General features: G+C 35.1%; 1 protein-coding gene across 2 annotated transcripts; it reads right to left on the minus strand.

Annotated features, from left to right (window-relative positions):
• Nucleotides 1-1651: 1651 nt before the first annotated feature.
• On the minus strand, nucleotides 1652-17223 carry LOC114267068 (amino acid transporter AVT1I). 2 transcript variants are annotated; one of them, XM_082884569.1, is made up of 3 exons: nucleotides 17134-17223; nucleotides 2355-2962; nucleotides 1652-2112 (listed from the first exon to the last, which is right to left on the minus strand). In XM_082884569.1, the coding sequence occupies exons 2-3, from the start codon at nucleotides 2880-2882 to the stop codon at nucleotides 1888-1890; spliced, it is 753 nt and encodes a 250-aa protein (XP_082740695.1). In that variant the 5' UTR covers nucleotides 2883-2962; nucleotides 17134-17223; the 3' UTR covers nucleotides 1652-1887. The 2 variants fall into 2 exon arrangements, with proteins under 2 accessions (XP_082740695.1, XP_028063859.2); XM_028208058.2 differs by lacking the exon at nucleotides 17134-17223 and having other exon boundaries at nucleotides 2355-3021.
• Nucleotides 17224-17892: the final 669 nt, after the last annotated feature.

Consider the following 17892-nt stretch of genomic DNA (forward strand, 5'->3'; position numbering starts at 1 on the left):
GAAAAGTTTGGAGTTTGGAGCACTTTGAGTTTGGTCTTCTTTTCCGTTTGAGCTCTAACTTCGAGGTAGGGATATCCTACTCCATCTTATGAGCTTTGTCTTTGAATTTTGGCATTTTGATATGTTAGGGGTCGTTGTGTAATTTTGTGAAAGTTTGGGGTCATTGTGTAATTTTTCAAAAGATGGGGTTTCAAACATATAAACCGTTATGTACGTAATACATTCGAAGATGGACTTGGTGTTGGATTATTGTTGGAGAATGGAACCTTAGGGTTGGCATTGTAAATATGGGAAAAAGCCATAATTGTTATGATAAATTAATTTGTATAATTAATTTAGGGAAATGAGGAATTGAATAGGAAATATTCAAATTGGAAAGGTACGGGATCTAAGGGTGTTGTTGGATTAATTTATCGCTCACCTAGATAAAATGTTGATACTTTATCCATTTGGTGCATTTATTTTCTGTTTAGAAATAACTGCTTTGGGCTATCGGTGGAGGATAGTCTTGATTGTTGTAGACAATGTATGATGATTAGGCAAATTAAAACTAATCAATTGAGTATGCCATCGAATATGGTGGTTGGTATAATACATCAAAATTTTGTATTGATTGATTGGACTTGTATATGATAATTGTTTATATACATTGTATTGTGTGGAAGGAGACGGGGGATGTACTCCACGGTTTATTGGAAGATGGGGGATGGACCTCTAAACTGGATATTGTTTGACATTGATACAACACTACTATGTGTATCATTTGTGAATCATAGAAGTGTTTTGTTTCACATTGATATAGCACTACCATGTGTATCATTTGTCTTGATTGATTAAATTTGTATATGATAATTGCTTGTATACATTGTATTGTGTGGGAGGAGATAGGGGGATGTACTCCACGGTTTATTAGAAGATGGGGGATGGACCTCTAAACCGGATTTTGTTTGAGATTGATACAGCACTAAAATGTGTATAATTTGTGAAGTATGGAAGTGTTTGTTTGATTTGATATAGCACTAAAATGTATATCATTATTATTTGTGAAACATAGAAGTGTTGTTTGATTTGATGTAGCACTAAAATGTATATTTGTATCATTTGTGAAGTATGGAAATGTTTTTGTTGACTTTGATACAGCACCAAAAAGTGTATCCATTATGAATTTCGAAAGTATTTTAGTGATGAGTTATCATCTCATTAAATTATGTGGCCAGATTCTGGGCCTTGTTTTCAAACTTAAAGTTGGATAAGAAATGGAAAATGAATTGTAATATGGACATGATCGTCATGAAACTGTAACATGGTATACGTTGGAATATAAATGTGGACCATCTATCTAATGCTATTGTTTTAGTCATTGTTTATAGTTGGTTTATTGTATTTCTACTCGGCTGTGGCTCACCCTATACGGGACTTCATTTTCAGGTACTGATGGTATGCCACCTCCACGAACATAGCTTGGGAGGCTCGAGCCAGAGAAACTATTTTGTTGTTGTGTTGTATTTCATGTAAATTCAAGCCAAGGGCTTAATATGTATTTGAGTTAGTACTCTCTTTTTGTAACCAAGTGTTGACTTGGAAAGTTGTAAACCTATAGAGCAGTTACTTTTGTTGTCAACGTGTAATACAATTTGTAAGGAAACTCTGATGATAGTAATATAATATCTCTTTCCTGTAACTTGACTGTATGATATTATGGGTTTATTTTTGAGAGCGTTACAAGTAGAATAGGCATGGAAGCACGAATGAAGCTAGAACAACAAAGATTGATCCAACAATGGCCATCAACGACTCAAAATATGGAAACACACAAGCCAGAACTACTGTGCTGAACAACAATACCATTCTGATCAGCAACCTAACAGGTGTCCGGTTCTTGTAATTTTATGATAATCCGTTTTCTATGCCGTTTGCCACCGGGGTTAGCATCAATGCGTATCTTGTAATTGGAATAAGCAAAGTGGTGTAAATCGCTACTTCTGCACTAGCTTTCCCTGTTGGTAGATTCAACGTAATTTGTGATTCGACATCGTTCCCATACATGAGATACCCCACGATCGCTATTGATATGTAGGTGATAGTTGTGACAGTAAAGCTTGATAACAAGACCTGCAAGTTGGTCATGGTCGGGGGAAAAAAAAATGTGATAGGATTTGGAGAAGAACAAGACTTCAACGAAAATGCATAGACAATGGACCCTTCACCATAACCATTTTCCAGGGAAAATTGCAGGCTAGAAAACAGTACTCAAGAAGCATTTTATAAATCAATTTTTTAAAAGAATCCATCCACTTTGCTACTGCCAAAAATACCATATTACGATTTTTTTTGGGAAAAAAAAGATCTTTTACCTTATTGAATTGATATGCATCTCGCATGGAAGTGTACACGGAAGGGACAACTGGATGTCCAGCAAAACAAACAATGCACAAGCTGACAGCAGTAGGAAGGCCACCCACATCCACCAACTTTCCTTTCTCATGAAAACCAACACCATTGAAAGCACCAACGCACACAACAGAGATGAAGATAATGAGGCAAAAGAACACCCCTGTGGCTGAGACATAGGAGAGTATGCTGAGGTCAGTTAACAGCATCGAAGGCAGAATCACAAGTGCAGTGATAAAAACAAACGACTGTGTTCCCTCAATAGTCAGTGCTCCGATCTTGATCATGAATTTTGAGAAGAGTTTATGTAAATTGTCAGCTTCAAGTATCAAGAGGCCTGTTCCAACTAGGTACAACTCCGAGTTCATGATGATTGTGACTATGATTCGGCCTGTTTTGCCAAATGCTCGTTCGGCAATGTCAAGGTAAGATCTAATGGATGGATCAGCATCAAGACATGTCTTCAGTAGTAGTCTAGTGTAGAAGGTCATGGCAGCGACTACGAAAAATAATAGTAAGCTCAACCAACCACCACTTGAGAGGGCATAGGGAACTGTCAGAAGACCAATTCCTATGAAATCAAACCATGCTTATCAAATTTGTAAATTATTTGTGGAGTGAAAAAGACCATTGTCTAGTATTTTGGGTCCACAACAGGGCCCGTAAGTTGATTCAAATTGTTTATTTTTTTTTTATCTCTATGTACATAAATTATTCATGAAAAAAATTAAATTGATCCAATAGTTACAGTCATAATTTTATTGTCTTTAAAAAAATAGATAGTATAAATTGCTCAAATCATCCTAATGAGACCTATTGTGGCTTCAAAATTTAGAGTGGACTGGTTCGGTCACAAGCCTAATCAGAGAGAAATTTGTTAGGATTAAGGCACACTAGAAATCAATCACACACAGAAAAGAGACAAGATACTTACATGGTTTGGCAATAGTCTACGTCCACGAGAGAGATATCCACTATAAAATTTTTCTCAGAGGGAGTTCTACAACACTCACACCTCACTCTCTCTCTCTCTATAGCACTCTCACCCATAGATTACACTCTCTGTGTTTCCTTCTCTTTTTGATGATCTAACTCAACTCACCTCTTCCCATTTTATACACAAACGGGAGTGTCAAGGTTCAACCTTTGCTTGCCAACCATCAACCATAAACATAAATGGCAAGCTTAATATACAACCACCCTAAATTGAAAAAAAAACTTATGTAGCCTCCATTCTTGACTTCCAAAAAACCACCTTCACATCGTGCCTGTTTGGTGCAGCTTAAAAGCTGCTTATTTCAGCTTTCAGCTTAATTTAAGCTATTTTGATGTGTTTAGTTTAGCTTAACAATGCAGCTTATAGCTTTTTGTAGGTCAGAAATCAGCTTATTCTTTGAGTAGGGCAGGAGATGCTTAATTTATAAGTCAGAAATCAGCTTATATTCATAGTTATAAGCTATAAGCTGTTAAGACATAAGTTATAAGCACTTTCCCACAGCTCTACCAAATAGGGGGAATGCTCATCAATTCTCCCCCTTCACACCTATGAGAAGTAGAATCCTTACTGGAAGTCCATCCTAGCAATGTTCCTTCATACTTCGAGTTTGTCTCTCGAGGCCACCTTTGTAAGCATGTCGGTTGGATTCTTATTTGTGTGGATTTTGACCAGTTTCAATAACTGCTTCTCCATCACTTCACGTATCCAATGATACCGAACATCAATGTGCTTTGTACGTGAATGGTACATGGAATTCTTGCTCAGATCAATTGGACTCTGACTATCACAATATACCTTGTACTTTTCCTACTATAGACCCAATTTTTGAAGAAATCGCTTTAACCACAACATTTTCTTTCCAGCATCTACGATAGCAATGCACTCTGCCTCTATTGTAGATAAAGCAACACACTTTTGTAGTTTAGACTGCCATGAAACAGCTTCCCTTGCAAAGGTGAATAAAAATCCTGATGTAAACTTTCTACCATCAAGATCACCTGCCATATTGGTATCTGCAAAACCCTCCAAATTTGGTTCAGTTCCCCGAAACAGAAACACATCTTTGAAGTTCCCTTCAAGTATCGAAGAATCCATTTGATTGCCTCCCAATGCTTCTTTCCTGGATTGGCAAGGATCTGCTCACAACGCCAACTGCGTGAGCTATATCTGGCCGGGTACACACCATTACATACATAAAACTTTCTACTGCAGAGGAATAGGGGATTGCCTCCATTTCTTTCCTTTCAAAGTTGGTCGTGGGACACGAACGCTTTGTCACCTTGAAATGGTTGGCCAATGGTGTACTGACTAGCTTGGCATCTTTCATGTTGAACCTTTCAATCACCTGTTCAACATATTTCTCCTGTGACATCCATATCTTCTTGGTTTTCCTGTCATGAACAATCTTCATGCCCAAAATCTGTTGTACTGGGCTTAAATTCTTCATGTCAAAATACTGCGACAAGTCCTTTTTCAACTTGTTGATCATAGCAATATCATGTCCGATGATCAGCATATCATCTTCATACAATAGTAGGATGATGAAGTTTCCATGCAAAAACCTTCGAAAATATACACACTGGTCTGTTACTGTTCTTGTGTACTCGTGATCCACCATGAATGAATCAAACTTCTTGTACCATTGTCTCGGCGCCTACTTCAGGCCATAGAGACTCTTTTACAGTTTGCAGACTAGGTTCTATTTTCCTTTAACTTCAAATCCTTCTAGTTGCTCTATGTAGATCTCTTCCTCCAAATCACCATGGAGAAAGGCAGTTTTGACATCCATCTATTTTACCTCCAGATTCAAGCGAGCTGCTAATCCCAGAGCTACTAGAATGGAATTCATCTTCATAATTGGGGAGAAGATCTCATCAAATCAATTCATTTCTTCTGCCCAAAACCTTTGATCACCAAGCGAACTTTATGTTGCAGTATTTTACCATTTACATCTTTCTTTAATTTATACACCCATTTGTTTTTCAATTCCTTTTTGCCCTTTGGAAGTGAAACAAGCTCATACGTGTGGTTCTTCTGCAATGAACTCATCTCCTCATTCATGGCTTGTATCCAACAATCTTTCTTTGAATGACTCTTTGTTTCCGAAAAACTTTCGGGCTCCCTTTCATCAGAAATCAGAATATACTGAAAAGCGGGATATTTGGTTGATGGCACGATAGCTCTTCCAGATCTCCGCAACTCAGGCCCAGTTGCCTCTGGTTGAAGGGGTTGCTCCCCCTGTTCAACACTTTCTTTATTCAAGTCTTCATCTCTTTCCTCTTGATCCTCAATTTCTGGCATAGGATCCTACAACTTTGGCACTTTTTGTTACACATCATCACATCTAGAATTTTGTGATGGCTCAGGAGATGGGAACAAGTCTAGAGTGATGACATCCCTAGACTTTACAGACTTCTCAAAATCTGCTACTGCCTAGTCTTCCTGAACACAACATCTCTACTACTGAACATCTTCGTGTTCACTAGGTCCCACAACTTGTATCCAAATGCTGCATTTGAATAGCCCACAAATATGTATAGAGTGGACTTGTCATCAAGCTTCTATCTGTTTTCCTTAGAGATGTGTGCGAATGCCGAAAACTCTCAAGTGAGAATATGATATCTTTCTTCTGGACCAAACTTCCTTAGATATCACAAAATTTAACAAGACTGAAGGCAACCTGTTGATGAGATAATAGGTTGTATGTGCGGCTTCAACCCAGAATGACTTTAGCAACTTTTTCATTCTAAGCGTGCATCTGACTCTTTCAACAATAGTGCGATTTATCATTTCTACCACACCATTGTGTTGTGGGGTACTAGGCACTGTTGTCTCATACCGGATACCTCTGCTAGCATAATATGCTTCAAAACCATTGTCTATGTGAAGGCACTTCAACTTCTTCTCGACCTCTTTTTCCACCATTGTATGGAACTCTTGAAAGTGTTGGAATACCTCATCCTTCGTCTTTAGGAAATACACCAACAACTTCTTTGATACATCATCAATGAAGGTTAAAAAATACTTGCGGCCGCCAAGTGACTCCGCTTCGATTGGGCCACAAACATCTGAGTATACCATACTGAGCACTTTTGTTTTCCTTTTGTTCGTTGAGCTGAATGATACTCGATGTTGCTTGCCATAAAGACAATGATCACACTTGTAATAACCCTCGTCACTGTTTACCAAGTAACCACTGATTACCGTTAAACTGAAACTGATTATGATTGATAAGTGAACTGAATAAACTACTGAACTGACTGACTGAAATCTGAAATTGATTGGTAAACTGTATCTGTTAAATGCGTTTTTATCTGTTTGACCGTTTGACTATTTGTTCATATTTTTGTGTTTAAATTGTGAATTGGAGGCCTTATCGGCGGCCGAACCGGAAACCGATTAGTGTTTTATGATCATCGTAATTAGTGTAATTTTATGGTATATTTATCTGAAAACTGATTTGGTATGATTAAATTAGATTAAATAGTGCTAAATTACAAGAGTTGCATTATTTACCAAACTAGCCCCTAGTGGACCACTACACCAAACTTTGTTTAAGCCTTAGCCTTACATTACAAAACATTTCCTCAGCTTCTTTTGAGCACACCACCGAACTAGAGAGAGAGGAAGTGAGAGAGTTGAATTGTTCTAGAGAATTGGCTTGGAAGACTTGAAGGGATCATAGGAGAATTGCCTAATTGGACTTCTATACTTGTAATTGAAGCTCTAGGTGAGGAATTCAACCTCTCATTGTTGTGTTTAAGTGGATTCTTGCATTGTTATGTCTAAATTGATGAATTGAGTCATGTTCTAGTCCTAGCATGTCAAATTGAAGCTCATTCCATGCATGCATGTTTGAATTGTTGAGTTGTGAGGTGATTTCATGGTAAAATGTTACATGCATGTTTATATTGTGTTTAAGTCCATGATTTCATCTTGTCCTTGGGAGAATTGGCTCACTAGAGCATGAAATTGAAGCTTTGAATTGAGTTAAACTCATGCATGTCATGTTTGAAATATTGTTCATGAAAATTGGTTTCAAATTGAGTTTATTTGAAACACTCTTGGACTTTGATTTTGCAAATTGAGCTTTGAATCATGTTAAAGTATGAGTTTTGATGTGTTTTCTGGAAAATTGGCCCAAGAGGATCGAATTTTTGGTTTGAAAACTTGGTTTTGAGCTTGAGGTTCAAATCTGGAATTTCCAGAATCTGGACTCACGCTCGAGCGGGGTGACTGGCGCTCGAGCGTGGAAATCGTGCTCCCAGCATTTTGTTCTATTTTGCAGTCCGCTCGAGTGGAATAATTGACGCTCGAGCGGGACATTGTGTCTCATGCTCGAGCGGGTGTCGAGCGCCCAATCGAGTGTGATTTTCACCTTTCCAGCACTTTTGACTGTTTTGCAGAACGCTCGAGCGGGTAAGTCTACGCTCGAGCGGAAACCTTTGTCTGCATATCCGCTCGAGCGGAGTAACCTACGCTCGAGCGTGACCCCTGTTTTCTGAATATTCTGAAAATGCTTTTAAAGTGCATCTTTGCATCCTCATCTCATCCTAGGCATTATTAGACCTAGTTTAAGGCATCTTTTTGAGGATATAGATGTAGAATACGCCGAGGCAAATTAGGGGTTAAGTTATTATCTTTCCCAACTGTGTAGCTTAGTGTGTGTTCAATCTGTTAACTGTGTAGGGTTGGCTTTCGGAGGAGACACTCTAGCTTACTGTAGCCCAGAACTCTGTGAGTAACAACTATGTAAAGATATGTTCAAAATGATTATCTTCTGAACAATTGAACTGTACTGCTTTCTGATCTGTTACTGTTAATTGAATGAATGTATGTCCTATATTCTGAAATGTATTGTGGCATCCTTAGCAACTACTGTTTATTGTTACTGTTACGGAGATCTCTGTCGGTTCCCTTGTTGGAACCACTACTGTTACTGACTGATGGCCATCATGTACTGTTCGGTCTTTAAGACCTACTGTTTACTATACTGTTATGCTAATGGATGTACCACATATGACTGTACTGACTGAATGACTGCAATACTGATTAAATGAACCGTTTTCATCACTGTAAGGACATTCATTCTTAACCCCTTTACGCATTGTGTTATTCACTGAGCTTTAGCTCACTGTTCATATATATATATGTAGGTGTACAGGCACCAGACCGCAGCTAGAAGCGCCGGGGTAAACTCCAGTTTTGTCAAGCCAACCTATGTGCCTCAATGCGAGGTTCCGAGCCTGTCAAGCTACGGCTTAGGGGTGTTTTTTTAAATTCCCCATCTGTCTTGTTCGACTGTTACTGTACTGTTTGATAATGATTAGGTCCTTGAACTGAATGATTGTATATATGTACATACTGTCTTGTCTGACTGTAAATATTTGAATGAAAAGTCTTTTTGCATGCAGACTGTCACAGCTCATTGGACATTATTTATTTACTGTATTGGCTTCCGCCAGCCCCTGTACTCTGCATTACTGTATTACTTCTAGGCAGGCCTTCAGTAATCTCGGATTACTGGGCGGTTACGGTGCTAAGCCCATAGAGGCGGGTTTGGGTCGTGACAACACTGCATCAAAGCACTCCCTTTGGATAAGGGTATCTTGGATTGCTTTGCCAACAGATGCAATCCCTTCTCACTCATGTAAGCCAGTCTTTTGTGCCATAAGTCTAGTGACTCCTTGTCTTCTACTACATTAAGACTTCCTAGACAGATCTTCGTTTGAGTCTTGTACAGTGTTAAAAACGTCTCTTCTCTGGCGATTGTCAAAGCTCCTCTTGTTGGCTTCTAATGGCCATTTCTGAATGTACTCGTATAGCCTTGTCGGTCCAGGGCGCTTCCGGAGATAAGATTGTGGCGCAAATTTGGAACATGCCTCACATCCGTGAGAACCAGCTTGTGTCCGACATTAGTTTGAATACTAATGTCTCCAATGCCCACAATATTCGAATAGCTAGAATTTCCCATTCGAATAGTTCCAAAATCTCCAATGTTATACGAGTTAAAGAGTTCTCTGTGGGAAATGGCGTGATAGTATGCAGCTGTGTCTATCACCCACTATGTACAGCTGTGGTCAGCCACATGAAGGCAATCATCCGCTTCACCAACTGCAAGAAGTATTTCATCAGTTGTTGTGGCTGTCGTGTTCTCATCTCCCTGTGACTTACTGTTTTGGCCTTTATTTTTCCAGCTTGGACAGTTCCTCTTTATGTGACCCTCTTGGCCACAATGAAAGCAAGTGAAGCTAGAGTTACCTTCCCTTTTATTGTCTCTGGATTTACTTCTGTTGTTCCATCTGCCTCCACTCTTGCTTCTTCCTCTAACTCTTCCTCTACCTCTGCCTCTATCTTTTGTGATAAGAGTATGGGACTGATTATCTCCCATGTCTTTTCTCCTTGTCTCTTCATTGTACATGGCGTCTATGACCATGCTCATGGTCAGCTTTCCCTCTGGTGCAAAGTTGCTAAGAGAAACCACCAACATCTCCCAACTATTCGGTAAAGAACTGAGCAGTAGTACGGCTTGCATTTCATTGTCTAAGGGCATCTTGACAGTTGTAGGTTGATTCACCAGATTCTTGAATTCACTAGGGTGCTCGGTGACAGACACACCATTCTTCAACTTCAGATTTACAAGCTTTCTCATCACCAAGGCTTTGTTTCGGGCAGTCTTTGATTGGTACATTCCTTTTAACATTGTCCAAAGAACATATGCATTTGTCTCCTAGGCGATATAGTGGAACACACTATGGTCTATCCATTGTCTGATACAACCGACAGTCTTCCGGTTCATCTTTATCCAGTCTTCATCTTTTACTTCTTCCGATTTAACCCCTTTTAGAGCAATAGGGTCAAACAGGTCTTTACAATATAGGACGTCTTGCATCCGCGACTTCCAAATTGCATAATTAGAAGGATTCAACTTGATCATGGATCTTGAAATTGAAGTGGATTCCTCTATTGTCTTCCTATTTTTGACAGAAAATCTAATTAAAAAATTTGACCATACGGATCTCTCCAGAATACTCCAAATAGTTGGAAATCACTACTCAGATCTAGCCAAAATAAGTTCGATGGTTCAAATCTGTGGATATACCTTAGCCGTGTAGCACCGGATAATCTCTTTGCTTCTGGGTCAGGTCGGGTCAACCCGACGGGTTGACTGGTCAGCCGGCTTGATGACATGGCTGACACGTGGCGATGACGTGGAGGTACGTGGCGATGACATGGCTGACATGTAGTGCTGACGTGGCGCTGACGCGATTGCCAGATGACATGTGACGTGGCGGTGACGTCATGAACACGGGCACACCACTCTCCTTCTTCCTTTCACCATGCGTTGGATGTGTGCCTAAGACTGGTGTGACGCGCCAGAACCGCCAACGGCGCGTGTCTAAGACTAAGACTCACGCGCCTTCTTTAGGTGGCATGTGAGAGCGCGTGGAAGCTGGTCTAGGGCTCGGCTTTGTAGTGTTTTGGACTCCTCTCGTCGAGAGCTTTCTTCTAGTATGCTCAAAAGGGAATTTCGAGCAACTTGATTTCTGACAGTTTTGAAAAAACAACTTGTTTTTCCGAAAATCGACCAACGAGACTTTGATACCACTTGCTAGGATTAAGGCACACCAGAAATTAATCACACACAAAAAAGAGACAAGATATTTACGTGGTTCGGCAATAACCTACGTCCACGGGAGAGATATCCACTATAGAATTTTTCCCGAAGGAAGTTGTACAACACTTACACCTTACTCTCTCTCTCTCTATAGAACTCTCACTCACAGATTACACTCTTTGTGTTTCCTTCTCTTTCTGATGATCTACCTTAGATCACCTCTTTCCATTTTACACACAAACGGGAGTGCCAAAGTTCAACCTTTGCTTGCCAACCATCAACCATAAACATAAATGGCAAACTTAATATATAGCCATCTTAAGTTGAAAAAAACTTTTGTAGCCTCCATTCTTGACTTCCAAAAAACCACCTTTACGTGGTGTGGAATGATCATCAAAATTGCTCTATAAAATTAACATGTTTCCAAAATATTTTTTCCTTTATTGTTATGCGAAAATTTTAAAATATAAAAATCTTGAAAATATAATCGATTAGTTTAGAAAAAGCAAAAAAATTCGAAGACAAAAAATCCCGTTGAAGCAATAACGGATGTATTATGATCAGAATTATTAAAGATTACCAAGGAATGCATTTGTAGTGTTGAAGCAAGCTTTCAAGAAACTTGACCCTGTACTTCGAAGAGTCAGTGGGGTCCGTAACTCGTTTGCCATTTGCTTTCCTTCAATCAATAAGGTTGCTGCAACTAATTTCTGAATTGAGAACGCTTACCTCACAAATATTCATGTTCAAACTTGTCATCAAACCTATATATATATATATGCAAACCAGGTGTGACATTTGCACACATTTAAACACATTCTGTTTGATTTTTAAATTCAAAAATTGTTTTCAAAATTAAACCCAATAAGGTGATTAATTTTCATACAATCAGGACAAAAAGTAGAAAAGCCAAATGAGTAGTGATTTTTATTGATAACCGGGGAAATACCGATCCTAATGATGAGGATGAAAATTTTCTGACCTTGCGTCATAGACTAGGAAGACAAATAGGTTGTTTGGTAGAGTTTTGTAAATATGATTTGAGAGTATAAGTTGTATTTTGAGTTTGTGAGTTGTGGAATTATGATTTGAGTGTAGAAAATTTGTTTGGTTATAGTTTTTGAATATAGTGTTGAATTGAGTGTGGAATTGTGTTTTGAAAGCTTGATTTGACATGTGAAGTAGGAAAATTTGTTTGATTATGAGTTTTGGAAAGAGTTTTCAAAACTTAATTCAAATTATTATAACTCATAACAAAACACATTATTTTCACACTATTGAAAATTCTGATCAACACTCATACTAAACTTTTTTAAAATTTAATTAAAAAAATTACTATTGACAGAAAATAACATTAATCATTTTTTTAATTGAAAATACTACAAAGGAAATAATTTTTTTTTCAAAATAAATATTCAAAAAATTTAAATCATAAATATTTAAATAATTTAAATAATCTAAAAAATTTAATAAGTAAAAAATTAAAATAAATATTCAAAAAATTTAAATCGTAAAAATTTAAATAATTTAAATATTCAAAAATTTTAAATAATTTAAAATGTTAATATTTTAAATTTAAAAACAACCCTGCACTCAAATCGTAACCAAACACATAAAACAAAACTCAATTAAGAAATTATTTTTAAAATTCATAACCAAACACATAATTCGAAACTCTATACTACTTTCATAACTCTACACTCAAATTGTAACCAAATACATAACAAAAAAAATTAAAATATTTAAAAATATTTTTATAAAATAGAGTTTGAATTTATTTTTATAAAATATTTTAAAATTTAAAAAATTAAAATCGTAATATTTTGAAATTAAAATATTTAAAAATATTCAAAAAATTAAAAAAATCGTAACATATTTAAATATTAAAATATTTAAAATCTTAACAAAACAAAAATATTTTTAAAATATTTGAAATATTTAAAAAATTAAAATATTGATTTGAATTGAATTTTGGAAAGAGTTTTGAATTATGTGTTTGGTTATGCGTTTTGAAAAGTCATGATTATGTTTTGAATTGAGTTTTAAAAAATGGGTGTAAAATTATGATTTGAAAGCTTCAAACAAATAACACACTCAAATCAATGGATAGAATTATATTTTGAGAGGCTTACCAAAACGGAGCCATAATCTCTCCTAGAAGAATCTCATACAAAATCCACTTGTGCATGACACATCTCTTTAACTCAATCTTTTATTAAACTTTGGATGTGTTTGATTGGGGGGACTATTCACTATTCGGATTGCTTATTCGAAGGAGTAGTCCATCGTTTGTTTTTTTTTTAGTCTGCCGAACATGGAGTCCGGTTGGACTCCTTATCCCCCATATGGGGGATTATACTATCCTAGGGGGGATGTGGGACAGTTTTGGGGGGATTATTTACTGTTGGGATTAGACAGTAAAATGACTATTTTGACCCTCTACTATTTAATTTTGTATTATATTTAATAAAATTCAATTAAATTTAAATGTCTCAATTTAAAAATAAAATAATTTTATTTAACATTTTATTGATGTTTTATTTATTTAATTTTTTAAAATAATTTTTTATAGATATTTTATTGATATTTTATTTTAAAATTTTGTTTATATTTTATTTAATTTCATTATTTAAATGTTAATAGATGTTTTATTTAATTTCATTGTTTAATTATTATTATTTTTAAAAACAAATTTATTTAAAATGTTAATTAAAAAATAACATATATTTTTATTGATATTTTATTTATTTAATTTAAATAATAAATTTATTTAATTGTGAAAAAAATAAAATAAAATAAATTTTTATTTAATCTAGCTAAAAATAATTAAAATATTAAAGATATGTTTAAATATTGCTATTACTTAATAAATAATTGAAAAAGGACAAAATAGTCTTTTGTTCATTTATCCTATCCAGTCCGTCCAACCAAACGTTGGATTTACTAAAAATAGTCATTTCCAAACATCTAATCCCATAAAAAAACAAACACATGATACATATCCAATCCAATCAAATAGTCCGGGGGATTCACTTGTGTTTGTTTTTTTATGGGATTAGATGTCTGGAAAGGACTATTTTTAGCGAATCCAACGTTTGGTTGGACGGACTGGATAGGATAAGTGAACAAAAGACTATTTTAACATTTTTCAATTGTTTACTAAGTAATAGCAATATTAAACATATCTTTAATATTTTAATTATTTTTAGCTAGATTAAATAAAAATTTATTTTATTTTATTTTTTACACAATTAAATAAATTTATTTTTTTAAAAAAATAAATAAATAAATAAAATATCAATAAAAATATATATTATTTTTTTAATTAAAATTTTAAATAAATTTGTTTTTAAAAATAATAATAATCAAACAATGAAATTAAATAAAACATCTATTAAATTTAAATAATGAAATTAAATAAAATATAAACAAAATTTTAAAATAAAACATCAATAAAATGTCTATAAAAAAATTATTTTAAAAAATTAAATAAATAAAACATCAATAAAAAGTTAAATAAAATTATTTTATTTTTAAATTGAGACATTTAAATCTTATTGAATTTTATTAAATATAATACATAATTAAATAGTAGAGGGTCAAAATGGTCATTTTGACCACCTAATCCCAACAGTGGATAGTCTTCCATAAACTATCCCATACCCTCCTAGGACACAATAGTCCCCCACATGGGGATAAGGAGTCCGGCCGGACATAGAGTCCGACGGACTAAAAAAAAATCAAACGGTGAATAAAGAGCACTATTTAGATTACAATCCAAATAGTGGATAGTCCCCCCTGATCCGGCGAATCAAACACGCCCTTTTTGTATTAAAATTCTGTACAAGTAGACTTGTTTTTGTAGAAATATAAAATTTGTTGATAATATTCTGGAGGCTTGAAAAAATTGGGAATTATTGAAGTAAGCCGTATAGATTCAGAATTTGTTCATTTGATGATAAGTAAATTATACTTATGTTTGGCAATTTTCTCACTCTGACCGTTAAATTTTTTTTTCTCATTTTGACTTTTTATATTTCAAATTTTTCTCAATTTATTCCAAAAGATAACTTATGTCCAAAATTAAATAAAAAATAATACATTGAGGAGACATGACATAAAAATATTTTATTGTACATAACTTACACAATTAACACAAATTCAAATTCTATTATAATAATATATTTTTTATATTATATAATTGTTATTGTGACATTTTCTATTTAATTCTGAACATAAGTTAATTTTTAAATAAATTATAAAAAATTTAAAATATGAAAGATCGAAATGAAAAAATATAAATTTTAACAGCAAAGTGAATGACCAAACAGAAAAGGGTAAAGCATAATTTACCCGCTGATGAAAGTATCAAAACAATTTTGGAATATTTTTTTTTTTTAAAATAGAAAAATGATTACCATACCAGCACCTTATTTTTACAGTGGTGCTAGGACCCCCAGTGGGGGCACCCCCGCACCCCCAGTAGGCCAAAAACATTTTTTTTTTCCTTTCCTTCCAATCACGCGGTGCCACGTGGCACTGGGGTCAGTGGGGGTCACTGGTGGGGGTGGGGGTCTCAAGTTTTATTCTTCTTTTTATTTCTAAATGTGTCCTAGGCCGATGGCCTATTATCTGACTGTCCGGTAGCCAGTTTGCTGTGTAGTCGTTTTAGGTTTCCTGGACAGCTTTAAGAGCTTCACACTTCCAATATTTCCCCAAAATGGGAAATAATCATCAGTGCCTACCTTTGGCATACACTACAACAACAACAACAACAACAACCAAAAAAAAAAAAAATTGGCGACTATTTTTGGCAACAAAATATTAATTGGTCGCCAAATATACATAATCGGTCACCATGTGTTGATTAGCAACTAGTTAACATGGTTGGTCGAGCTTGGGTTTGGTGCGAAGCTAAATTTTTACAAGTTAATATATGGCAACTAAAATTTTAGTCACCAAATGTTACTTTTTGGCGACAACAATAATTTAGTCGTGGAAAATGTGCGCTATGTTTATAGCGACTTAATTACTTTGGTCTCTAATAATTTATTTGTCAATATTAAACCGTTTTGAATGAAGTCCTAGTTTTTATTGCCCCGAAATAGTTAATCCACGCATGACTTGAAGCTCCATCTTCTCATTCTCTCTCTCGCGACCTTGAACGACACAAGTATGTCGTCTCTTCTTCTTCTTCCCTCTCTCCTTCTCCCTCTCTCTCTTTCGCGCGGCTGACTGCACTGTTTAATATACTACTACTTTTGAATTAAGTTTATATTTTGGATGCTTTGCACAAGTGTGTTAATTTGTTTTGATTTCATATATGTGTAGAAATGATGCACAAGGATGTATGTTTGGGTTTGGATTTGGATTTTTTTTTATACGTTTATGAATTATGTACAAAACGTAGAAATTATAAAAATTTATATATATATATATATAATGATTTTTTAGTGACAAGTTTTTCAGCTGTGAATTTATTTTTGGTGACACTTTGTTTCCGTTGCTAACACTTCACAAAATAGGATATGAATTTTTAGCAACCAAAAACCTAATTGGTCACCAAAAGTTTTGACATTCAACAACCAATTCGTTTCGTTGCTAAAACTTGACATGTCATCGCTTAAGGGTACTTTTAGCAACTAAATGTTGATTTATGGCGACGAATTTTTGGTTGTTGGCGACTAAATTATTTGGTCGCCGATTTATTTATAAGGCGACCATAATTTATTTAGTCTCCGAATCATTTAGTGACATGGCTTCGGCAGCCCTCCTTGGCGTCACTGCTACTTTTAATGACGAAAATTACACTTTTGGTGACAAAAAAAACGTCGCTAAAAGTACTTTTTTTTCCTGTAGTGATAAAAGCCTAAAGTCTTTCCATAGATGATGATAGTGGACAACTTCGTAGAATATTTCAAGTGAAAAAAAAAAAAGAACAAAAAAAAAAAACTCATTGAAGTAATCAAATGCAGCGATCTTTTTGTAAACTGTGCTTGAAATGTTACGGCTACTCTTACAATTGGACATTAACTGGAGAGAAACCGTGTGCTTAATAAAATGGGATGAGAAACCAAGGGTTGTGCAGTGACAACAGTAAAAAAAAGAAAAAAACTTTGAAGCTGACCTTGCAATGTGTAGAAAGGATAGCTAGTGCTGAGGACAGTCAGCGGCAGACTTCAAAAGCAAATGGAGAAAGAGGATCTACATGTGCTATGTAGTTTTGAAAGAAATTTTGGAATTAGAGGAGTATAAATAGATGCCAAGAAGGCATGGAATCAGAAGAAGAAAAAAAAAAAAAAAGTGACTGAAAATAATAATATTCCATCAGTATTAAAGTTGAGAAAGTTGGAGTGTCAATGTCATTTTTCACCATGCAAATATGGATGTTTAGAAGAGAGTGTCACATGATTTATACTTTTAGATGGGACAGACACGATTTATCATCCACCAGTCCTCACGTCAACTACCATTCTCGGCAAGTTTCATGCAGAGTAAATTACAATTTAATAGTACTTTCAGAAAATAAAGCAAATTTATGAAAAAATTTACTACTGATGCGAATTTAAAAAATAAAAAAAGGAAAAAATTGTGATAAATCCAATTTAGAGAGGGTCTAAGGCATTAGTTCTAGTGAATATTTTTTGTTAGTGGGAGGTCTACACTTTGTGAAATAATTTGGTGAAAAGTCCTGTAGGACATTCCAATTTTATCCCTTGACTTTTTTTTAATCAGTTTGACTTTTCATTGACTATTTGTTCCCTATTTGTACACATTTTTTACCCTATCTGTTCAAGTTTTTTTACCCTATCTATCTAATTTTTTAACATTTCAATTCAAGTTTCTCTTATTTGTTTAAATATTTGTCCAAATAAAATTCTATCTG

The sequence above is a fragment of the Camellia sinensis genome, chromosome 8, assembly GCF_055761805.1.
Source record: "Camellia sinensis isolate YWXY chromosome 8, ASM5576180v1, whole genome shotgun sequence".
Lineage (NCBI taxonomy): Eukaryota > Viridiplantae > Streptophyta > Magnoliopsida > Ericales > Theaceae > Camellia > Camellia sinensis.